General features: G+C 50.4%; 9 protein-coding genes across 9 annotated transcripts; 6 read left to right on the plus strand and 3 right to left on the minus strand.

Annotated features, from left to right (window-relative positions):
• Positions 1-5: 5 nt before the first annotated feature.
• cox5b (cytochrome c oxidase subunit IV) lies at positions 6-1,477 on the plus strand (the record flags this gene model as incomplete). Its single annotated transcript, XM_057132632.1, has 7 exons — positions 6-51; positions 154-354; positions 504-557; positions 792-950; positions 1,060-1,160; positions 1,237-1,327; positions 1,389-1,477. The coding sequence occupies 7 exons, from the start codon at positions 6-8 to the stop codon at positions 1,475-1,477; spliced, it is 741 nt and encodes a 246-aa protein (XP_056980620.1).
• A 587-nt stretch (positions 1,478-2,064) lies between these two features.
• Positions 2,065-3,953, minus strand: N7511_010256 (purine-cytosine permease family protein; the record flags this gene model as incomplete). The annotated part of the gene is made up of 6 exons (XM_057132633.1): positions 2,065-2,148; positions 2,217-2,922; positions 2,986-3,102; positions 3,162-3,234; positions 3,290-3,440; positions 3,501-3,953. The coding sequence occupies 6 exons, from the start codon at positions 3,951-3,953 to the stop codon at positions 2,065-2,067; spliced, it is 1,584 nt and encodes a 527-aa protein (XP_056980621.1).
• A 704-nt stretch (positions 3,954-4,657) lies between these two features.
• N7511_010257 (SANT/Myb-like DNA-binding domain-containing protein) lies at positions 4,658-6,126 on the minus strand. Its single transcript, XM_057132634.1, has 7 exons — positions 6,043-6,126; positions 5,746-5,794; positions 5,216-5,594; positions 5,102-5,149; positions 5,013-5,045; positions 4,876-4,959; positions 4,658-4,823 (listed from the first exon to the last, which is right to left on the minus strand). The coding sequence occupies exons 2-7, from the start codon at positions 5,748-5,750 to the stop codon at positions 4,782-4,784; spliced, it is 591 nt and encodes a 196-aa protein (XP_056980622.1). The 5' UTR covers positions 5,751-5,794; positions 6,043-6,126; the 3' UTR covers positions 4,658-4,781.
• Positions 6,127-8,560: 2,434 nt separating this feature from the next.
• N7511_010258 (ER lumen protein-retaining receptor) lies at positions 8,561-9,676 on the plus strand (the record flags this gene model as incomplete). The annotated part of the gene is made up of 3 exons (XM_057132635.1): positions 8,561-8,660; positions 8,731-9,038; positions 9,098-9,676. The coding sequence occupies 3 exons, from the start codon at positions 8,561-8,563 to the stop codon at positions 9,674-9,676; spliced, it is 987 nt and encodes a 328-aa protein (XP_056980623.1).
• A 1,997-nt stretch (positions 9,677-11,673) lies between these two features.
• On the plus strand, positions 11,674-12,920 carry N7511_010259 (uncharacterized protein; the record flags this gene model as incomplete). Its single annotated transcript, XM_057132636.1, has 4 exons — positions 11,674-11,757; positions 11,817-12,479; positions 12,578-12,643; positions 12,702-12,920. 4 exons carry the CDS (start codon positions 11,674-11,676, stop codon positions 12,918-12,920), a joined length of 1,032 nt encoding a protein of 343 aa, XP_056980624.1.
• Positions 12,921-16,115: 3,195 nt separating this feature from the next.
• N7511_010260 (sugar porter family MFS transporter) lies at positions 16,116-17,772 on the plus strand (the record flags this gene model as incomplete). The annotated part of the gene is made up of 3 exons (XM_057132637.1): positions 16,116-16,311; positions 16,359-16,541; positions 16,604-17,772. The coding sequence occupies 3 exons, from the start codon at positions 16,116-16,118 to the stop codon at positions 17,770-17,772; spliced, it is 1,548 nt and encodes a 515-aa protein (XP_056980625.1).
• Positions 17,773-17,899: 127 nt separating this feature from the next.
• N7511_010261 (uncharacterized protein) lies at positions 17,900-18,774 on the minus strand (the record flags this gene model as incomplete). The annotated part of the gene is made up of 2 exons (XM_057132638.1): positions 17,900-18,608; positions 18,656-18,774. The coding sequence occupies 2 exons, from the start codon at positions 18,772-18,774 to the stop codon at positions 17,900-17,902; spliced, it is 828 nt and encodes a 275-aa protein (XP_056980626.1).
• Positions 18,775-19,068: 294 nt separating this feature from the next.
• Positions 19,069-20,966, plus strand: N7511_010262 (uncharacterized protein; the record flags this gene model as incomplete). Its single annotated transcript, XM_057132639.1, has 4 exons — positions 19,069-19,209; positions 19,259-19,731; positions 19,788-20,737; positions 20,794-20,966. 4 exons carry the CDS (start codon positions 19,069-19,071, stop codon positions 20,964-20,966), a joined length of 1,737 nt encoding a protein of 578 aa, XP_056980627.1.
• A 713-nt stretch (positions 20,967-21,679) lies between these two features.
• N7511_010263 (NAD(P)/FAD-dependent oxidoreductase) lies at positions 21,680-23,067 on the plus strand (the record flags this gene model as incomplete). The annotated part of the gene is made up of 2 exons (XM_057132640.1): positions 21,680-21,889; positions 21,970-23,067. 2 exons carry the CDS (start codon positions 21,680-21,682, stop codon positions 23,065-23,067), a joined length of 1,308 nt encoding a protein of 435 aa, XP_056980628.1.
• Between the last annotated feature and the right edge of the window lie 16 nt (positions 23,068-23,083).

Genomic DNA, 23,083 nt, shown 5'->3' on the forward strand with positions numbered 1-23,083 from the left:
TCACCATGCCCTACCTGTCAAGCCCTAACTGGCCCAAAACGGCCAGTCTGCGTCTTTGGCCTTTATACTCCGCCCGACTCAGCTCCGCCAATCAGTCGGGCTGACTCATCATTATCCATGACTCGATTGGACAGGCGAACTGACCAATCACAGGCGCTCGGGCCAAAGCGGCTTCAAACTCGCCCAACCTCAAACCTCCAAACTCCCTCTTTCCTGCCCCAAACGCCCGCGTCATTCACCCCATCTCCTCCAGGACAATGTTCCTCCAACGTACAGCCTCCGCCCTTGCGAGGCGCTCGCCTGCCCGCGCTTTCACCCTCGCCCAGCGCCCTTTCTCTTCCTCCATCGTTCGCTGTACGTGACTCCCATATGGCATGATCCGAGCATGCTTCAACCCCCGCGCATCCCGACGCAATTGGCTTCCAATTGACTTCTTGCATGCTATAACGACCTAAATGCATGGCATTATTCGACTACAGTTGACTGACGCGAAATATTTACAGCCAACGAGAAGAAGTGGGCCACTAAGCAGGAGGGCAAGATCCTGACCTTCGACGGTGAGTGCTCAGTTTGATTTTATGGCAACCAATGGTCCACAAGCTGGCATATATCGCTCGAGAATACTCTATCCGACCTTCAAACCGATCCTTTGCTGCACAGCTCAGGGTCATGGAACCTCGGATGTCGGTCGCGTGGATTCTTTTTCCGAGGGATAGGCCAAGCTTGCCATTATACGTTGAATCAAAACCTCAGAGACAAATTACTGACTACTGTTTCTTGCTGGCTTATAGAGATCAAGGTCGAGGATGACCTTCTTCCCCCCGGTGCCAAGTCCGGTACCATTCCTACCGACCTTGACCAGGCCACCGGTCTCGAGCGTCTGGAGCTCATCGGAAAGATGCAGGGCATTGACATTTTCGACATGCGTCCTCTCGATGCTTCCCGCAAGGGTATGTCTCACTATGCCCCTATCGCAATCTCCGGATGACGAGATTCTCGCGGATTGCATGATCTCACATTCCGGGGTCCCCGACATGAGCTAATCAAATCATCATATAGGCACACTCGAGGACCCCATCATCGTCCCCGGTGCCGGTGATGAGCAGTACGCCGGTTGCACCGGTTTCCCCGTCGACTCCCACCAGGTCAACTGGCTGACCGTATGACTGCTCCTATCAAATCCAAGCTTAATCAGGCTTTATATTTAAACCCGGAAACTAACTATTGCACTCTCAGGTCTCCCGTGAGCGTCCCATTGAGCGCTGCTTGGAGTGCGGCAACGTTGTCAAGCTGAACTACGTTGGACCCGAGGAGGACCCCCACTCCCGTATGTTGCCCCTGTACTTTGTACCTGTGTAGGATTGGTTTACTAACTTTGCCTTACTCAGACGACCACGACCACGGTCACCACCACCCCCCTCACGTCGAGCCCAAGACCTTTGCCGACTACGTCAAGCCTGAATACTGGTACCGGTAAATGCTTAATACCGCTATTTTCTTGCGTGGGCTTTGCCTTTTTTGAATCTGGCATGGAAATTCCAATACAGTGTCAACATTATTGCGTGTGTCTCTCCCTGTTCTGTCTCCGTGACTTGTCTGTCTCTTTTGTAGAATAGTGCTCTAGTGGATGAAAATGAGAGTATTGTGGGGTTTATTACTTTTTGGTTTGGATCTTAAATATTGGTGATGATTTTCTTTTTTTGTAGATGAAGTGAAAGAAAGGTATGGTCTTCGATGCTCTTATTGAGATATGGTATTCTTGTTTCAGGGAGACTGTCCAATACTTCACAATAGGCACTAACTTATACATACTTACGATCCACATCAACTTATAAATTAGCATTTTCTGTCTCAAGATAATAGGTCAGAGAAAGCATTCTAATTTTTCTATGGTCATTCTTATTATTGTAGCACGTATATTTCTATCAACGCATATTCAACACACCTTTGTAAAGCTTTCGATATTCTAATATTTCCATGGAGAGATACCGCAGAATACCAAAGAAGGCCTCCCGTATATAACAGAAAAGAGATTAGACTTTTTACCGTGTCTCTATGGCAATATCAACGACCCATGAAATGGAGTTCGATGTAGCGCAGAGGCGGGTAGACAAGGGCAGCCCAAGAGAAGCCGACATAGGTTCCCATCTGACAAAGGAAGAAGGTTAGCATCAAACCCAGACAAAAAGACCAACAGGCCAAGGGAAAACACTCACATCAGCACCATACTGGCCGACCAACTTAGCAAGAGGTCCGATATACCAGACTTGAGCCATACACAAGACGGCTCCAACCCAGCCAACAATAAAGGCAATCAAAGCAGCCACACCAATTGGGAGCTTGGACGGATCGCGCCAAACCGCCCAGTTATAGCCCGTCCGAAGACGGAAGATGAAGCGCTCTTCGAGGATGATAGCAATCCAAATGGCAACCCAGTATCCCATCAAAGCCAAGAAATTGGTGAAGATCTCGGAGAGATGGCTGCGGCCAACAAGGGCGCAAACAACATAGATGATGACAGCGATGGTGTTCCAGATCACGCGCGGAACCATCTCGGCGTAGCGGCCGAGGATCTGGAAATCAATGCCGGCGGAGTAGGTGGGTGCGACGGTGTTGGCAATCAGGCCTAGAGCGCAGATTACGGAGCAGAACTTGCCGAAGCCGTGGAGCGGCCCGAATCCTTCTACGATGAGGGCGCCTTGGCCTTTGTTGTAGGCGGTTGCGTATTCTGGGTGGTTGTTGATGCCGGTTGCAAGGCCAATGCCGCAGATTAGGGCCATTGTAAAGGAGAACATGAGACCTGCTAGGGTAAGGCTGAAGATTTTCAGGCGTGAGGTGTTTTCGGGGTAGTAGACGAAGAAGTCGGCTGCTAGAGGGCTGTAGGTGATTGCAGCACTTAGACAGATGGAGAAGAATGATAGTCTGTGGTTTGACAAACGTTAGAGTTGAATATGAGGTATGAGGTACTGGGGCTTTTGAACTTACCTGTTGCCAATCATGGTCCGAGTATCTTCATCTGTAGGGGGAGTCGACAAGTCGAACTTGGTAGATGCGACACCAAACAGGATGCAAACCACGATGACTTGAGGCACAAATGCAAATCTGTAGGAAAACCTTTGAGTGACTGCATTTGGAATGTCAATATCATTTTCCAAACGAACCTTTCATAGAAATGGAAGACTTGGATTCCAAACGTTGCCACCGCCCAACTGATGACAGCAATGATAACAATGCCTGTATTATCACAGTCAGTACAGCCGACTTCATCACGCCCTCTCAGCATACATACCGACGGCTACCGACATGCCTCCTGGAGAGACAGCAGATAAGATCTGACCACCAACAACGCAATCAATCAAACAGTACCCAATCATCTGAACGAGATTGAGCAAGACAATGATCTTACTGGGCCACCAGCCCATTGAGTACCGTCCAAAAGCCTATGAAACAATTAGTATTCTCCGAATTGATGATTTGACAGTCCAATAAAGGGCACGCACCATAGTTCGAATGCCTGACACAGGCCCCCAGGTCGCCATCCAAGAGGAGGCCAGGGAACCGATAAGAGCACCAAACACAGCACAGAGCGCCGAGTCTCGGAAATTGAGGCCATACACTGCAGGCCCCAACATCCCGAGTGTAATGTTATTGGGCGCAAGGTTAATCGACACCCAGAGCAGGAAGGCCTGCAGATATGAGATCCACGAGTTTCGCTTCATGCGCTCATGTGCTGGAACACGCTCGATGCCTCGTGCTTCCAGGTTGTACTCGACAAGATGGTGCTCGAATGATCGGATCAGCGAGCCCAATCGTGATCCGACGGGGTTGTGGCGACTGGTAGTAGGCTCGTCATGTGTCTCTGCACCCTTGCTCACGACGCCGGACTTGTTCGCATCGTATGGAGGGTCTTCCGTTTTGGAATGCACCGCTAGGGTGGGGATTTCGGAGGCCATACTGCGATACAGGTTAGTATTGGGTGGATTGCTGAAGAATGGGCAAAAGCGCGCATGAGTCCTTTCGCTGGAATTATCCAGATCAAGTGCTACCGTATATTCTCAGAACGACGATATGTCGAACACCGGTCTCAATGCAGATGGCGCATCTATATACCTTGATCTTTGGACAATACCAGGCTACTCGTCTTCATGATAATCGTGGCGGGGGAGGGGAGAGATTGTGTCACCTTCAGGTCACTGTGAATCCTGGTGGCGTTAGCAGATTCAGTCTGAGTGGAATTGAGAATGTAGTTCACCTGTAAAGCAAGACTTGTCTCCCAAATCGAATTGAAAAAGTTGGTGACTCACGCAGAGTTGGGGAAAGACGGGGTCGCATGCCGAAGGCCGCGGGGAAAGAAAAAAATTAAGGCCCGCATTTACTTTTCCGCCTCCATAGATCTACAGTGTACGTGCACAGGTCTAGGCCATATTTTGCCTTGCAATTTCCTAGTTACTGGGGAATCATATGGTATTGAGGATCACAGCGCAAAAGATCCGAAGCGCTTGGGGGGAGAAAAAAAAAAAAAAAGGAAAGGGCAACGCCTGGACGCAAAGAAAAAGAGACGCATGGCGCATGTTCATAGGTCACCGCGCAGATTGAAAACGAAATCGAAAGAGAAATAGAGAAATCCAGATCACCAACTCCATCTGCCTTGTAAAATCAGTGGCCTCCGGCCATAGATAAAACTTGCGTCGCTCTGGAACGGGAATCCGGAAGAGAATGCCAACTTCGTAAAAAGATGCTAAGAAAACGAGATCATCACTTCATCAGAGGCGTCATAAGGGTCAGACGTTCTTGAAATGCTCTTTGGCATATTGTTCGCAGGCCTGCAAAATGGTCAGTGTGAATGCGCAATATCAGATTCCCTTCTAGACTTACTTTGGCAGGCTTGCCGACTTTCTGACCGATTACTTTCCACTTGTTTGCCTCGTACTCTTTGATTGCCTCACGAAGTTTCATAGACTGTGCGATGTCAGCGGGCGATGCGGCGAACATCAACGAACTCGATATCATACCTCGTCTTCGGCAAATTCGGCGTAGTGCATGTCCTGCAGCAGGTGTTAGTAAGACACGCCATATGTCGAGGATATCTTTTATCGCATACCTTGTACCAGTGCTTCTTGACACTACCCTCGGTACGGGTTGGGAAAGTCTACAATAGGCAAAAAACAGAGGTCAGTAATTTGAAGTTCCAATGCAAAAAGACGCGCGCGCGCACCTTTGCGATCTCGGACCAGCTTCGGCCTGCATCGCGCATGGTCTTCAGCCGTTGCTCCTCCTCGGCGGTCCATGGCGTATTCGTCCGTCCCTTCTTCTTGGGTGTAGACTCAACTTGGGCAAAGGCGTTCGGGTCGCCCTCGATTGCGCCGCCCACCTGATTCACGGAGCCAGCTATCATAGACGATCCTGTCGCGGGGGAAGGTGGGCGCTTGCGCGAAGTCCCGTGCTGTTGTTGAGTAGGTATCGGCGCAGTAGGAATAGGAATGCCTTCAAATGTCGGCACGCGATGAAAAGGATGGATTTGTTGTTGAGCGAGCATGTGAGGCGGAGCGCTGGTGGTGGCCGACGTCTTGATTCGCTTTGAGGTCGGGGGAGAACTGGGGAGAAAGCGCTATATTAGTCAAGTGAAGCGACCATACATGGAGTAGTGAGACAGAAATGTGACGAAACGCGACCCAGTGCCAAATCCAGCCCAGTCTCCCTCCCACAGCTGGAGGCCGGACGGAGATCATAGACGAAGGGACTTACGACATGGTGAAAGACACACGCGGTTTGCAATCACACTGTGTCGAATCATCTGTACATACAAAAAGGCCGCGTAGGGGGGTTAGCAGGATCTGGTACTTGGCGCGCCTTGGTCGGAAAGCGTTACACTAAAGACGATGACACAGGCGCATCCCAGGTAGAACCAGATTGATCAAGGGTGACAGCGACAGAGGAAAGTATTTTCTCGCGACATAGGCAAGTTCCAGACCCCGATCAGAGTGTATAGAGGGGGAAGGTGTGGGGGAGAGAGAGCAGAAAGTCAGAGGAGGTTGGGCTCACAGGTCAAAATCGCATGGTCGAAGCGTCGATTCGGGGACCTCGAATTCTTCCGCCGAATACGGGGAGAACATGAGGCTGGAAGAAAAGAGAGCGTTGACTTAAGAGGGAAAGAGAGGCACAAGTCCGAAGAAAAGAAGAGAGAGGGAGAAAGGACAAGAGCGAGAGAAAGAGAGAGAGAGACAAGGTTACAGAGAGAAGAGGAGGAGAGAAATGGCAGACAGTAGAGAGCGGGGATGGAGTCACCTCATATCACAACACTCACCATATTGAGGAGTTGAATCTGGGATTCTGGGAATTATGTTGATCGTTGAATGGTTTATTTGGTTTTCAATTTGACAATTTCTTCATTTCCAATCTCAAATTCAAATTCATTTCTCTTTAGTGGTGAGGTTCTCCTCTCATGCCCTCTACTCCCCGCTATGCTTCTTACTTACTCTCTGACCTACATCTGACATTGGACTTCTTCAGGTTCAATTATATAGCTTCTGCATCCTATTCTTTGTTCGTGTCGATGCAAATGCACCTTCCACCCCTCCGGTGCCGTCCACTGGTTCTTCCCTGGCCTAGGAACCGATGCCCGGACAGGCCCCCCTGTCACAAATCATGGCTTGTTCTGTGCTTCAATTCGGCCGGCGACAAGATGCAGACGCAAAGATGGGCACGTCCGGCAGCTTCCATGAGACATTTGGGCCGAAGAGACCCGCGAGTGGCCTGTTCCAGAATCCGGTGACCCGGCGAGATCTCACAACACCGTGCGAGGATGACAGGACACGCCCAATGCGAGTCAACGACACGCCCGAGGGCCTGATTATTGTAAAGTCATCCAATGGTCCGGGAGCTCATCCCGCAATGCCAATATTCTGTAGAAGTGTCCGTCCAACCCGAGACTTGGCGGGCTAGATCAGCCACACGGTTTCGCCTGAAGCCACCAAGTCCCATTCCCCTCTCTTGACCCCCATGCAAGGTCTTTGTCTAGGAGATGCATGCTCTGTGGTGGAGGAGGTCCCTGTCAGCAGTTTCCCTGTCGGGGTACGACCGCGGGGTCAACTGAAGACATGTATATAGCCCAAAGATCCAGCCTCTCAACTTCTTGCCGGCAAAGTTTCTGTCACACACGTTACTACCCTGGTCAATGGCCAATCCGTCGCAATTGGCATTACTGGTTTCAAGGCTGATAAGGACTGGCTGATCTCCTTGTGATCGCCAATTGAGAGCGAGGAAGACAGAATCTCGAGTTGCCATCATTGAAACTCTCCATTTGTCTAGGTTTCATGCATGCAAAAGATCAGGTGTGCTAGACTGCGCTTGATGCGGCATTGTCCCAATGCAGACTGACAGCGCCAAGCATACCTGGGGTCAACTATGACTTGCATCGCCTATTTGCACAAATAGAGAAGGTTTGAGCCGTTTGGAAGTAAACGCTATCAAACACTATGACCAGCTCGAGGCAACCCCCAACAGATTTGACAAATCTATACAAATGGCTACAGCGATATCGATCTCAATGAACAGGTGCAATCACTCATCGCTTATATTGCGCCCGTCTCCCTGAATGCCGAACCATGTACAATGATCCGCTGTTGAATGATAAGACTATCTCATGCTAGTTCCGGGGGAAAGATTATCTTCTTCATATGTGAAAGCATGAGCCAAACAGACCACTGACGCAAGATTGTTAATCCTACAGCAAGATCATCCTGATTGGGAATCTTACCGCGTCACCTGCATCACCTGGAGCATCTAGGCCTCGAACCGCGTCAGAAGAAATAACCCATATATCAATTCAAACCGGCAGATTGTCTGGTTGGTATCACTCTCAAAGCTTAAGAAGAACCTCGATTTAGTTTTAAACAATTCAGATGTCTCGAGGTCTACAGTCGTGTGCCCTAAGTTAGTACTTGTTTCTCACCGTCCCCGCATCTCTGCCAGTTTTATCCAGCTGTACTTTTTTTCGGTGGCTTGGCTTAGTGCCTGCACTTGCTCTGTGTGGATGCTCAAGAGCTGTGTCATAAATCATTCAAATACTAACCCGGAACTAGATCACGACATAAAAATGCCAGCATTTATATATCTCGGTTAAGGCCGGGAATTTTTCGGAGACTATATAATCCAGAGTTGCAGCGAGCAGCACATATCGAGAATTTAAACAGGCAGCAATGTAGCCTCCTTCACCAAGCTTCCATAGACATGCATGTTGATGCCTGGACAGCTGGTGCGACGGTTGATCTACGCCCTGACGTCAAGCGTCACGTGAGAGCACGCGCGGCCCAAGCTCATGTGGAGCGCCGATAACGAACTCCCCAGGCCTCAGCCCGAGTACCTTCACCTTCGGAACATCTTCGTGAAGCTCTTTGAATCGGATTCTCACGGAGAAGAGGTGTTTTATACCTCATTTATTGAGCACGTTCCAACATTCTCACTCAGATACTTGGCATAGACCTCAATGGTGGTAGCCTGACAAGTGTTCACACCGCACGTCTCGTCCCCGCCCTGATCTTTCATCTACGACCTTGAAATCATGGGTTCTTGGAATGCATTTCGCGTTATTGGTGACCTGTTTCATCTGAGCTCTATATGCGTTCTGATATGGGCAATTCACAAAAATAAGAGCGCCGAAGGTTCGTGTACCTTGATTGAATCCGATTTGAGATGATACCCGCTGGCCACTGACACAAGTTCTTCTTCTAGGCGTCTCACTCCTCACGCAGCTCCTCTATGCGATGGTTTTTGTTTCCCGTTACCTCGACCTGTTCTCATCCTATACATGGACAGGACTGTCAACATGGCACACCGCTTACAATGTTTCGTTTAAGCTCTTCTATCTGAGTTCGTCATTCTATCTGGTGTTCTTGATTTTCAAAGTCTATCCGCGAACAAGAGAGAGGGAGCGTGCCTGGAAGCTTGGCATGTGGTCCACGATTGGGTCCCTTGTACTCGCACCCATTGCGATCATGGTTCTGGAAAGGGAAGGATACCCTAGAAACTGGTTTATGGAGGTAAGCTGGAAGAAAGCTACTAATCAAGAGTAAGGAATTTGACTGAACCAAATCGATAGACTTGCTGGGCTTTCTCTATCATCCTCGAATCCGTGTGTGTATTACCGCAGCTCCTTCTACTGCGCCAGACTACGGTCCCAACTGTGATCGACTCATATTATCTTGTCACTTTGGGCTCATACAGAGCCTTCTACATTCTCAACTGGATTGTGCGTGTGTCGACGGAACACAAATTCGACGATTGGATTGCAGTCGTGTTTGGCATTGTACAGACCGCCTTTTACGTGGACTTTGCCTGGGTGTACTACTCACGCCAGCGCGTCAAGCTTCGCAATGGCGGAGTTGTGGACTCCGAGGATTACGGAAACAGCTGGCTGGTGAACCGAGTGGTGAACTTCCGGGCATCACGACAATCTGCAGACGAAGACCAACATCTCCGGGACGAGGAGGAGGGAGTGGACGGCCACTTGAATCACAATCGATGGGGTGCGCGTGGCATATCTATTGCGGCGGACGATACCCTGGACCAGAATGGTCACGGTAAGGGCCATCGCCATCAGGACAGCTTAGACGGATTCTCCGGAGATGAGGATGAGGAAACTGATGAGCACCGCGCTAACATCTCCCATGAACGATGATTTGCCACACTTATTCCCGCCCCATGAGACAAAACCCCCAGCAAAGCCGTTGTTTTGAAGCATAGCATAGCCCCGACTGGTTTGTAAATGGATGGACTGCACGGGAATACCCGTCTTTCGAGCCTTACTGGCTAGGGGTTCGATATCCACATTGATTTATTTATTTTCCAAAGATTTTTCATTTGATATTTTGGGGAATTATCTACAGTAGATAGCCCTAGAAACCGAATGCCAGCGGCCCCCATATTTGGGGCTACTTGTGCCACACTGTTGCACGATGTGACCCCAGAATGATTTCCTGTCCCCAAGCCCCCAAGCCCGCTTCCAGCCCTCTTTTCCCAGGTGGGAAGGACTCTCAATATCGATGACCTGACCGGAACGTAGAGTTGCAATACTTGACAAGTTTGGGGGCGATTCCGACCTGCACCATTTCCACCTTTTGGCATGTTCATCGCTTGGCGTCTGACAGCTATGCATGATCTCACCCAGAGCTATCATGTATGCCACACTTTCCATTGCCAATTGCTGACATTTGTGATGATAAGTCCAAGGTCCAGACACGCCTGGCGCTTACAGTAGAATGCACCGAACACCTCTCTCTGTGGGGAGATGCGATGGAGACCAAACCCTGCCCTCTGATTTGCCCGGCGCCCACCCAGATCCGATGATCTGCCAATGTTTTCATCATTGGGACCACGCGCAAAGAAAGTTCTTCTGCACCTTCGGGAATAATGGGGTTACGTCGGGTGTCTGCATGAGCGCTTAACCAGCGGTCATGAATTCTCCGTGGACACAAGCCACCAAGCGGCTCGCGGAGCTTTCAGCCTCGAACACCGGATTGATCTTGGACCAGTCCAGAGCCGCCGGCGAACAACGCCCGCTGGCCCTCCAAGGATTATGATCCCTCCCCATGGTCTTCATCTGATGAAGAAGGTGACCGATTAGCATCGTTTCTGGGGGCTGCTACTGGGGCTCCTACTGGGGTCTACTGGGGGGCTATTGCGGGCTGCCGAAATGCCAATTACGGCGAGATAGACAAGGCTGACAGCCATGCCAAACACCCAAACCAGAACCAGATCAGAGACAAAGACAGAGCAAAATTGTGGCATTTGGGGCCATCAGGTTTGGGGGCCAAATGCAATCTCAAATCACTACGGCATCGAACTACGTTAAGCGCTACGCTTTGTCTGTTTTGTGCCCAGAGCGGGATCGCCCACATGGACCCCCTACGACCCGCCCCGGTTTTTTATTTTTTGTTCGATTGGAGGTCGAACTGGGTGGGAATGAAAAACCCCCCAAAAACACCCCAATTTGAATTCTTTTGTTTGGACCCGTGGCAGTGGGTCTGAAGTCATAGAATGACTGCCAATTTCTTTTTCATCATGCAGAGTCTGAGCCCCTTCTGGGGTGTAGAAATGGGGGCGGCACCGTGCTGGATATCAACACTTAGACTATCGGATCCGCAGCGCTTAAATATAGGCCCTCGTCGAGTCTCTGATGGAGTTTCTCATGTTCCAATGCGGTACAGTGCTCCTCGGCGGTACTGAGATTGATTTTGGTGCTCTCTGAGCCTATAGTTAACACCTCCAAACTACAGTTCACATCCTGCCTCACAAGGCATTCGGGTACCGGCTGTGATATCTCTCAAAGGGGAATATACCAGGCAGACCGGTGCATCCAACTCGCTTTAAGCACCCCTCTTTTCCTCGTGTGGATGAATCTTATAAAATCTGCGGCTGTCGACTGTTGGAAATGTGAATCTTCTCAACTCGAGAAACATTTCCGGAATCAGGTCTCTTGATATACACTTGCAACTAAGGTTCTACCCAACCATCTAAATCTTCCAGCCGCCGCAGTGCCACATTTCCCCCTGCGTTGAGTTTCGTCTCCTGTTTCACAATCTGTGGCCTCGGCGTCTATCTTCCACTTCAACACAAACACAGTCAACGGTGACATACTAGGCGTGTTTCACCTTGGAAGGGTAGCCAGTCAGCATCATGTCTCGTCGTCATGAGATCCCGACCTCGGAAGAGATGCGAGAATACTATGAGAATCTACCGGCTAATTGGTCCATAGACGCGGTATGCAGCCTGTCAAGATTGTATAGATCTGAATCAAAACTGACCATGCAATACTACAGTCTCCGTTTATGGGAGTAAATCCTCAATATTGCACAGAGCCCCTAGTGCCACCAAGCATCCTGACGCCAATCAGTCTCCCGGATAGCTCATTCCGACCAAGCCCAGCACTCAGTCACCACTCACAAGACTACCACGGACAAGAATACCAATACAGCATCAATGAATCCATCCCAGCACCCCAAGGTCTGGGGATCAGCGCCCCATTCCCAAGTGAATTCCCTCGGACCTCAGCACCAAATGCCAGCTACATGTACGCCCCAGACAACACGATGATGGGCATGGGCCAGACCCCGAACATGTCACCACAGGCGCCACCGCCGAAGCGCGCGAAAAGCAACTCTTCGCAGCAACCATCCCGTGATCAACCAATCAACATCGCCCCAAACCCAGAGGGCATGCGGCAAATCGAGCTTGAGCGCATGTATGGCCAGCCCTCTCCGCAGCTCCCGCCTCGGCCTCGCGCGCCTGGCCGTGGACGTCGTGACCCTCAAGCCGAAGATGAAGATTCGTTTGTGGAGACGCTGCGAGACCAGGGCATTGCTTGGAAGGTGATCCGTGAGATGTTCATGCAGCATTTTAATAAGGATGCCACCGAGGCGCGATTGCAGATGCGTCATCTCCGCCGGAAGCGAGAGCGGGTTGCGCGGTGGGACGAGTCAGATGTGAGTATGTGTTCCACAAAATATGACCTTGAAAGCTACGTGCTTGGGCATTTCCAATTATGCTTTGGATCATTTGTCTAATGAGTTTGTCAATTTAGGTCCAGCTCCTTATCCAAGCACATGAGCTTTGGGAAAAGGACAAGTACCGTGCCCTTTCTGATATGGTAAGATATAGCAAGTCTCCAATAATATGTTGGAAACATGCTCATATGGCTTTCCTAGATCAAAGAAATGGGCGCCACGAGATTTTACTCTCCAAATGCATGCAAAGCTCAAATGCGACTAATTGAGACAAAACAACACCGTCGAAACCGCGCAAGTGCTACACCTTCAGCAATGTCCGATCCGGTTCCCACTACTCCAACCACTCCTAAAATGTCTCGAAAAAGACGCCGAGCTCAGTCTGAGCCGGATTCTGAGGATGAGGACGAGTATTTCTAGATTATGGACCTTTATCTTCTTCTTTTCTATCCCTTCTTCACATTTCTTCTTTTTCTTATTTTCCCTCCCCTACAAGACCAGCGTCTTTTTCATCTCTGAAAGATTTTACACTCATGAATGTCACGATCAGCGCGGGATCTGACTGGCGTATTTCTGCATGGCCCTTTCCACTATGCCATTATTCACTTTTTTATATAGCATATCATTTTAACATACAATCTATATTACTCTGACCCATTCCTCTATTCCTATACTGTAGAAATCGATTTTGTCTGTTTCAGCCAAGGTTGGACCAAGCCTGGCCCCTGCGTCATTTAGGGCGGTCATACCTGTCGCGGCCCGACATTGGGGGCTACGAACAGTTCTATAATTATTCATGAACATGAAACTTCCAACATCTTTTTTTATCTAGATGTGTGGCCAAGTGTTCATATGAAACTTACCCCTGGCAAGAGCACTGTATACCGGGGGCGACGAGGGCAGGCTAGCGGGGATATGCAAATCGTGAATATTTCACGGGAGGATGTCCTGTACGCCTGACTCAGAACCCCCACCCATACAGACTCAGGCATTGGAATGGAGTGCATTCAAACGTCTAAAAAGCCCAGATTTCTAGATTGCTGATAACTCACCGATACCTTTACATGAAAGCCGAGAAAAATGTGCGGGATCATATTTCAAATACCGCCACCAACGCGACTGATCATCTCAACTAAATCAGTTCCTCTAGACTCCGCACTGTACCCCACTTTCATTTAGAACGCCGAAAGTGCCGAGAATGCAGGATGCAGATGATGCTAGTTTTGCAACGTTTAACCGTTGCGGCTCTTCAACCACGCGAACCAGGGTTCCCTGGTTCCGTTTGAGTCCTGTTAGTATCGGAATAGAATGACGCATCCCTTAACAGTCGAGGAAACCGTACAATATTTCGCTCTATTTCAAATTCAATCATGGTGAGGTTTGCGCTAGATCTTGCAGGATCCATGTGGAGATCTGTGGACCTGTCATAGAGTCGGACTTGGGCTCATTGGGTGCGATCGGATGATTTGTCAAGCATTGCTGCTGTACAGTATCCGTACAGAGTATATAGAGTACACGTACGGAATAACGTCACTTCGTATGAGTAAAACTAAGTTACTGTAGATAAATTAGTGCCATTCAAGTATTTGTCAGTTCTTGCATGACACCCACCTAGCTCGAAGCGAGTGCTCTGTTTCGAGGATGGGTTTTCACGCCACCTTGGCCTGTTTATGATAGCTTCACTGATCTATTACGTGGACCGAGTAAGTTGGAAAAAAAGTATTTGGAATTTTTGTAATTCAAATAGCTGTTCAGCAGTGAACGAGACTCAATCACATGCCAGAGGGTGGTAGTTTAATGCTGAGAGGAGTGCGAATTGGCTCTCATCGTACCACACATACACCCCACTGTAGGAGAGAAGAATAGGCGAAAAGGGCGAAATGACCCAGGAGAAACCCCATTTTAGACTACCCTTATCCAGAACTTCAAGACGGACGAGGGAAAATGAAAACCAGTATATTAACAATATCAAGTGAACGTTGACATGAGTTCATCGATATGGAAAGTCTGATGCCGATGGAATCAACGGGCACCACTGAGTATTGCTGGACATGAGACTCACGATTGGCCTTTTACTGAAAGTGTAGCAATTTGGTCACTTGCCTACTTATGAATACATCGAAATAAAGATGCAAGAGATCATCCCAAGACAAGCTTCTACACTGTATTTATTTGTTCATCAATAGCCCTGAAGATTGAGGCGAATAGACCAATTGGAAACAAAATGGGCGAAACAACAAGACGGAATCAAATAAGGACCCCTTGGACAGATGATAGATATTCCGTTGACACATGGCGCTTCAGTTGCCAGAATATGTCCGGCAGATATGCAACGGTGAAGAGTCTCGGCTACTCCTATGCTCAGTACTTCCCTGAACTTCCCTGAAGTACGCAGAGAAGAACAATAAGACAAAATAAACAGACACAGCGACCTCCAGCGCTCAAGGGATGGGGATAACTCGGCAATCCCGGAGACCGAACAAGGAGCCTCACTTATCAGTGCATCTCACATCATAATCTCGATACCACAGGACCTCCTGGCATTAATCTGCGAGGAAATATGAAAGCGTTACATGCGAACAATATGAATCCCGTCGGAACCCAGAAACAACCCTGCACCATGATTCGCCCAAGTCAGTAAGCAGTACACGTAAGATTATGCATGATACGCGGTTGGAAGTTTGGAGGAGACCTATTAGTTGAGAATTCCCACGAAAATAATCAACAGAGGCGCGAATATGGTGACTTATTCGTTTGTCCAATGTTGATAACAGCGCAGCCCCCCGTGAGAAACCCGCAGCCACAATGACGTAGTTATGCTAGGGAGGCCCGGAATGTACAGCTTATCAACAAAGGGTGCAACTGCGGTGTGAAACATATTGTATAGCGGTTAAGTTATCAATGAGGGAATATTTAGCCACGGTCTTATGGATAACGGGAGAGGAAACATGGAAATGGCCCCATTATTGAGAGCCTCGTGGTCACAGGATTGTGCATTAATCAAGTCGGGCCGAATACATGGGGGAGGTACAAAGCCCCAGCCAATAACGGCTCGGAGACAACCGTCCATGGCTTGCAACGAATCCTGCGGATAAGGAGTCGGGATGGAAAAACAAGGCTCAGGCTAAACTTCGGAAACAAAACTCCGTATGAGCACACCCCCGTGGACGAGAGGGGAAAGATGACAGCGAGGTCAGGCAAGTATCCCGACCTCGGGCATGGAACAGCCAATTGCCGACTCGGAAAGTAATCGTGGAGAGAATGCGGAGAGAGTTAGTCCGGCACTCGGGCCTGTGCCACGGTTAGTCCGAGGTCTAAGATCCACTGTAGCCCTTCATGCGGCACGATGATTGGCTGGTCGGCGGCTGTCCGAGGCTTGGTAAGCTTGTCTTTCCCCAGCCCTAGTCGACCCTAGTCTAGTGCATTTAGTCTATTCACTTGCGAGTTTGGGGCCCCTCGCTTTGGGTGTGGGGGATCCCAATGCTACCGTGTGCTTGCTATTTAGGACTGGCCCCGCCCCTTGCGTGTGCTCGTGGGAGAAAATCCAAGCTTTTCAACCCTTCCGCTCGGACATTGTACATCTTTTCTTGGTAGCAGTTTCTCGATCGAATTGTCATGGCAGGAAAGCTGAGGGGCAAGTCGTTGAACCTTGTCATCGGTCTCATTGGTGCTGTGGGCTTCGTGCTCCAGGGCTATGACCAGGCAGTTTGCAATGGGTTGTTAACGTTGGGTTCTTTCATTGCGGTATTTCCTCAGATCGACACGGTCAATACCAAGGGAAGCCAAAACTCACACAACTCTACCATCCAAGGTATGCAATCTCTTGATGGTGGAGGAGGTCTCTGCTGACAGCCACAGGGACCACGGTCGCAATCTATGAAGTTGGATGCGCACTCGGCGCCGGTTCCTGTGCCTTTCTGGGTGACAGGCTTGGTCGTCGCAAGACCATCTTTCTGGCAGGTTGCATTGCGATAGTGGGGATCATTATTCAGTCGACTCCGTTCTCACTCGGTCAACTTATTGCTGGCAGAGTAATCACTGGTCAGCCCCATCCCACCACCCATTACTGAATTCTCATGACCTAACCGCACTGCACCATACAGGTCTTGGCGTAGGTGGCTTCACAGCTACCATCCCAATGTACGTCTCCGAGTCATCCGGCGCAGAAGCTCGCGGTCGGATGGTTTTGCTCGAAGGATGGTTCGCTATCGGTGGTATTGTCCTCGCAACGTGGCTGGAATTCGGACTCTACTATGTCAGCGACAACTCGGTCAGCTGGCGTTTCCCCATCGCCTTCCAAGGTCTATTTGCTATTGTTGTCGTCGCCTGTATCTTGCTTCTGCCCGAGTCCCCCCGTTGGCTTGCACGCGCTGGAAGAATGGACGAAGCAGCTGAAGTGCTAGCTCGCTTGGAAGATGTATCGGTTGATTCCGAACATGTCTTGCAGGAGCTGGAGATTATGCGACAGTCTCTTGTGCTGGATGAGAACAACGAGTCAACCGGCTCTTCTTCGCCATTTGCGATGACCGAGAACGGCCACCTACACCGGACGATCATTGCTGTGGGTGTGAACATTCTGGCACAAATGACCGGTGTCAATATTATTACTTTCTATTCCGATACCATCTTCGAAAATGATCTGGGATACTCGGGCACCATCGCTCGAATCATCACTGGATGTCTTCAGATTTGGCAATTCGTGGCAGCTGGTCTAGCTGTCCTGCTCATTGACCGAGTTGGACGTCGTCCGCTCTTTATCGGCGCTGCCGCCGGTATGACCATTGCCCAGGCCTGTCTGGCTGGGCTATCAAGCGACCTGAGTAACCACGCCGCTGCGAGTGCGTCCCTCCTATTCTACTTTGTCGCACTCTTTTGCTTCCCTATTGGACTGTTCCTGGTCCCCTTCATGTACGCTGCTGAGATTGCACCCCTACGCACCCGTGCCAAGGTGACGGCCATGTCGGCGGCTGCAAACTGGCTCTTCAACTTCGTCCTTGCGGAAGTGAGCCCTGTCGGATTTGCTACCATTCACTGGCGGTACTATATTGTATACGCATGTATCAGTGCCTTTGCTTGTGTCAGCTTCTACTTTTTCTGTCCTGAGACCAAGGGACGGACTTTGGAAGAGATTGACGATATCTTCGTGCAATCCAAGTCCATTTTCGACACTGTCCGAATTGCACGGGAGATGCCCTTCCAGTCAGAGCTGCTGGCTTATCCCGATGATACTGGGAAGGGCGGACTTGGAGATGCTCAAATTGAGCGAGCTTGAATAGAAGATGACACGACTATTACGAACATTGTTGGAAAACAGGGGGCTATCAGAATCATAGATGTACTTGGTCAGCATCGGGGCTTGTTAGATAGAAGATAGAAATGGTAGAAGGGATTTCATTTGATCATGTCAATTTCTCGTGAAAAGCAGCTCGTAATTCAATATTCGTCAAGCATCCGATTCCAAATGCCGGAATAATACGAACACAACGCGTGAAAGTGGAGGACGCAAGATAATGCTGCGACTGTTTGACCCTTTCCACAAAGGGCACATGATACTGCCTCGTATACATATCCAATGCAAGCAGATGCAAGGGAGTCGCCACTAATTGTGTCAACACAGGCACTGTCAATTGAGTGATAACCGGCTTGGCATGAGGATGCGCCGCGAGGTTATCCGGGATGGCGGCGGACAGCCAAGGTGCCAGCGTAAAGGAGCCAAAGATAGTGACACCATCGCGTACCAGGAAGATAGCAGCGGCTGCTCGAGCGATCGATTTGTTTTGTCGGAGGGGTGTTGGATTGCCGGTCTTCGCATCGGAAGTCTTGCCGAAGCCATAGATACGTGCAAATCGGATGTCTTTCCACAGCGCTAACGGCACATTTGCCAGCATCGTCGTGGCAAAGGTTATTGTCCCCGCTGCACTTATCCCCAGCTTGCGACTGACGGTATCGGTCACATTGGCGACCGAGTAAGTGGCCGCGTAGAGAGCCCAAACGTAGCCGAAGGGACGCTGGAACACAAACAAGTGTGGTTGCTTCAGGGCTGCGATCGCATGTCGGCGGAGACCGTAGAGAATTGGCTGTCTGAATGCAGATTGCTCCACGATGGATCTAAGCGCGTGTTAGTAATTGTGAGCGCGCTTGGAGGTGAGACTTGCCGGTCGATGAGTGCGACTGCGGGCGTTACGATGGTCGCGGAGATGGTCGCCGCAGCCAAATCGCCCACCAGTTGGCCCCGATGTGTGCTATTCCAACCAACATGAGATTGAATTTCCATCGTGAGTTGGAGTCACATCGTTCTGACTCTCTTGCTTATCTACCGGGGAAAATACCACTGACTCTCTACCCCAACATGACCGGCTACCCTTCCGACGTCGCATACTTCGAGGAACAACCACGCATTGGACGTGAATCGGGGCATCGTCACTCGGTCGGAATGCGATACCATCTGTGGGGTGACGGGACTGCCCCCGATCTTCTCATGAGGGGTTGGTTGACCTTTAAATTCATGTGTTCGTCTCGACTTCATGATTCTTCCAGTTCACATCGCTGTTGACTTGACATATCCACCATGTCTACAGCTTCTCTCATGAGATTGCGCGCCACCCGGCCGTCGGGCCTTCGCCTGCGCTCTGTTCCAGGCCTCTCTATGCAGACTCGTGCTAAGACGACTATGCCCTTCCGCCTGCCCGATGCCAGGAACGAGCCCAACGTGAGCAAACATCAACTATGAAGGCCGCTCCAAGCTAATAATTGTCTAGCCTGAATACAGGAAAGGATCTCCCGAGCGTGCCAAGGTCGAGGAAGCTTTGAAGCAGCTTCGGGCTCAGATGCCCGTGCGAAGTGAGCTCTTCTACGACGGAAAGTTCCAAGCCAGCTCGCAGTCCTGGGATCAGCCATTGCCCGCCGAACACGGAACTCCTTTCACAAACTACCCGCTGGCTACTAAAGAACAAACAAACGAGGCTATCAACAAGGCACTGGAAGCCAAGCAGAGCTGGCAGGATACCCCGTTCGTGGACCGCGCCTCGATCTTCCTCAAGGCTGCTGAGTTGGTGTGCACCAAATACCGCTATGAGCTTATCGCAGCGACTATGCTGGGCCAGGGAAAGAACATTTGGCAGGGAGAGATTGATGCTGCTGCTGAGTTGGCGGACTTTTTCCGCTTGAATTGCAACTGGGCTGGTGAGATTTTGGAGAAGCAGCCCACTCGGGGCAGTGACGGCATGTGGAGGTGAGTTTATACAATATTCCTGAAACTATAAGGAATTTCTGGCTAATTTGAGGCAGTCGTGTTGAGTACCGTCCCCTGGAGGGCTTCGTCTACGCTGTCTCCCCCTTCAACTTCACAGCAATCGGTGGAAACCTGATTTGCGGTCCCGCGCTGATGGGTAACGTTGTTCTGTGGAAGCCCTCGCCATCCAACGTCTATGCCAGCTACCTGGTCTACAAGATTCTCCTAGAAGCTGGTCTTCCCCCCAACGTTATCCAGTTCGTGACTGGAGACCCACAGGCCATCACCGACACCGTGCTTGAGCACCGTGACTTTGCTGGTCTGAACTTCATTGGATCCTCGGATGTCTTCCGCTCTCTGTACGGCCGGATCGGACAGGGCGTTGCCCAGAAGACTTACCGCGAGTTCCCTCGCATGGTTGCCGAGACCAGCGGAAAGAACTTCCACCTTATTCACCCCACGGCCGATATCCCCAGCGCCGTGAACCACACCATCCGTGGCTCTTTCGAGTATCAGGGCCAGAAGTGCTCTGCCACATCCCGTGTCTACATCCCAGAGTCTCGGGCCGAAGAGTTCCTCACTGGCCTGAAGGCTGGTGTCAAGGAAATCACCATTGGAAACCCCGATAAGGACCTTTCAGCCTTCATGGGCCCTGTTATCCACCGTGCCTCTTTCGAGAAGATCAAGGGTATCATTGATGCCAGCAACAAGGATCCCTCGGTCAAGCTGATTGCCGGTGGTACCTATGATGGTTCCGTTGGCTACTATATTCATCCCACTGTCTACCAGGCGGACTCCCCCGACCACCGTCTTTTCAACGAGGAGATCTTCGGTCCTGTCCTCACTGTCTACGTCTACAAGGATGCCGAGTGGGCCCAGACTTTGAAGGATGTTGACCGCAACGGAGGTGGCCTCGCCCTGACCGGTGCTGTCTTTGCCAAGGACCGCGTTGCGATTCGCCAGGCTGAGGATGCTCTTCGCTACTCTGCTGGTAACTTCTATATCAGTAAGTCTCATGATCCAATAGCAGATGTGACCAGAGCTAACCATTTATCCCTACAGACTGCAAGACCACTGCTGCCCTTATTGGCCAGCAGTCCTTCGGTGGTGCTCGTGCCAGTGGAACTAACGACAAGGCTGGCAGCGCTGACCCTCTTCGCCGTTTCGTCAGCCCCCGTTTGATCAAGGAGGAGTTCTTCCCCCAGGAGGGATTCACATACCCTAGCAACCACTGAGGGGGTTGGATGCATTATGAACAGTTTTTATAGACGCTTTAGTAAAATATGTACTCTCACAATTCACTCATGCACTTGTTATGTCTACACATCTTTATCTTCAAAAACAAGACGTGAATCTTTCCACCTCATTCTTTTCTTTTAAGATAGTGCACCTACCAAGTAATTCGATCATGCCTGACAGGACTGTGTACTTTATTGCTATACCTGCCATGCAGTTCGATCTCTTTATTTCAGTTGGGAAAGGGAATAGTCAGAACCGAAGTTAGCCTGTCAGTGTCTCGTGAAAAGCTCTCTAATAATTGTTTTGTATGGCCATATTAGCAAGAAATAGTTCATACATTGAGTTCGATACCACCGCGCTCTACATAGATTCATGTCTTTATTGCTTGGAATACACAGAACTATACTATGCCCACCAAGTAAGATGCCAAAAAAGAACCAACCCTAATACACAACCAAATCCAAAAAACGCATGACCCCAACACCAGCAAGACAAGCCGAAAGAGAGATAACCCCAAGCCATAACATAAGCCGATATTCAACCTGTGGACCAGAAACGACGAGTTGAAGCTTATCAAAATGACCGGCAGGCCTCCCGACACCTCCCCACCCTCCCCGCACTTGGGAGACAGCTCGGCCAGGCTACCCGGGTATACTTAGATATAACTATAGACAGACCAGGCTGTTGATCAATTCAGTAGAATACCAAAATGGGAATTTCCAAATCCGACCCAGTCATCATCGTAGGCGGAGGAGCCTTCGGCCTCTCCACCGCTCTACATCTGACTCGTGACGGGTTCACAAACGTGTCCGTCTACGAGAAAGATGATCATATTCCTCCTCGATTCTCAGCTGCAAATGATCTCAACAAGATTGTTCGCGCAGAGTATGAGGATGCCTTCTATACCGACCTGACAATTGTTCGTTTGACACTCCGTCCATACAGCCATACATCCCCCAAAGAAACACATCCTAACCAACATCTCTTCATGCACGATAGGAAGCCATCGCCGCGTGGAAAACCCCCCTCTTCGCCCCTCACTTCCACCAAACCGGCTTCCTGCACTGCGTGTCCGGCGACGCGCCCCAAAAGGCCGTCGAAACCCTCGACCGCTTCCGCAGCGCAGCAGAAGCAAACGCCCAGATCAAGCCCCATGTGGTCCCTCTCAACGGCACCGCAGACATCCGCGAAGCATGCTGGCAGCTGAACGGCCCACTAACCGGCTGGAACGGCTACCTCAACCGCTTCGATGGATACGCGCACTCAGGCAACGCCCTGGCAGCCGTCTACCGCGCAGCCCAGGCAGCCGGCGTACGCTTCTACCTCGGCGAGCGCGGCGCCACGGACGAGATCGTCTACGTGAGCACTCGGCAGGGCCGCAAGGCTTCCGGGATCCGCACGAAAGACGGCACCTTCCACCCGTCCTCGCTGGTCATCGTGGCAGCGGGCGGGGCCGTTGGACGTCTGGTCCCGGAGCTGGGGACGAATGTCGTTGCCAAGTCGTGGTCTGTGGCGCATGTTCATCTCACTGATGAGGAGACTTCCTTGTTGCGGAATATCCCGGTGACTTATGCGCGCGACCTGGGATTCCTCTTCGAGCCTGATCCCGAGACGAATCTTTTGAAGATTTGTCCTATGGGGGGTGGGTATGTCAATACGGATGCTCGGAGTGGGGTGTCGCATATGCCTGCTTCGTTGGAGGAGAGTGCGTTTATTCCGGAGCATGACGAGAGGCAGATGAGGAAGTTGCTGGCGCATACGCTTCCTGCGTTGAAGGATCGCCCGCTGGTTAAGCGGTCGCTTTGTTGGTTTGCGGATACTAATGATTCGGACTTTATTATTGATTATTTGCCTGGGACTTCGGATTCGGTGGTTGTTCTTTCTGGTGATTCGGGTCATGGGTTTAAGATGTTCCCTATCTTTGGGTCTTGGGTGAGAGATTTAGTGGGGGCTGGACAGCAGCAGATTAAGAGGTGGAGGTGGAAGGAGTCCAAGCCTGCTGGTGACAGTGGGAACTGGGGTGGTGATGTTAGTTGGAGAATTGGGGAGTCGAAGGAGCTTGCTGAGATTCGTCCTGAGAGATCATCTAAGCTTTAGATTGTCTAGACTTGTT

This window comes from Penicillium nucicola (genome assembly GCF_028828085.1).
Source record: "Penicillium nucicola strain IBT 29836 chromosome Unknown utg000010l, whole genome shotgun sequence".
Classification (NCBI taxonomy): domain Eukaryota; kingdom Fungi; phylum Ascomycota; class Eurotiomycetes; order Eurotiales; family Aspergillaceae; genus Penicillium; species Penicillium nucicola.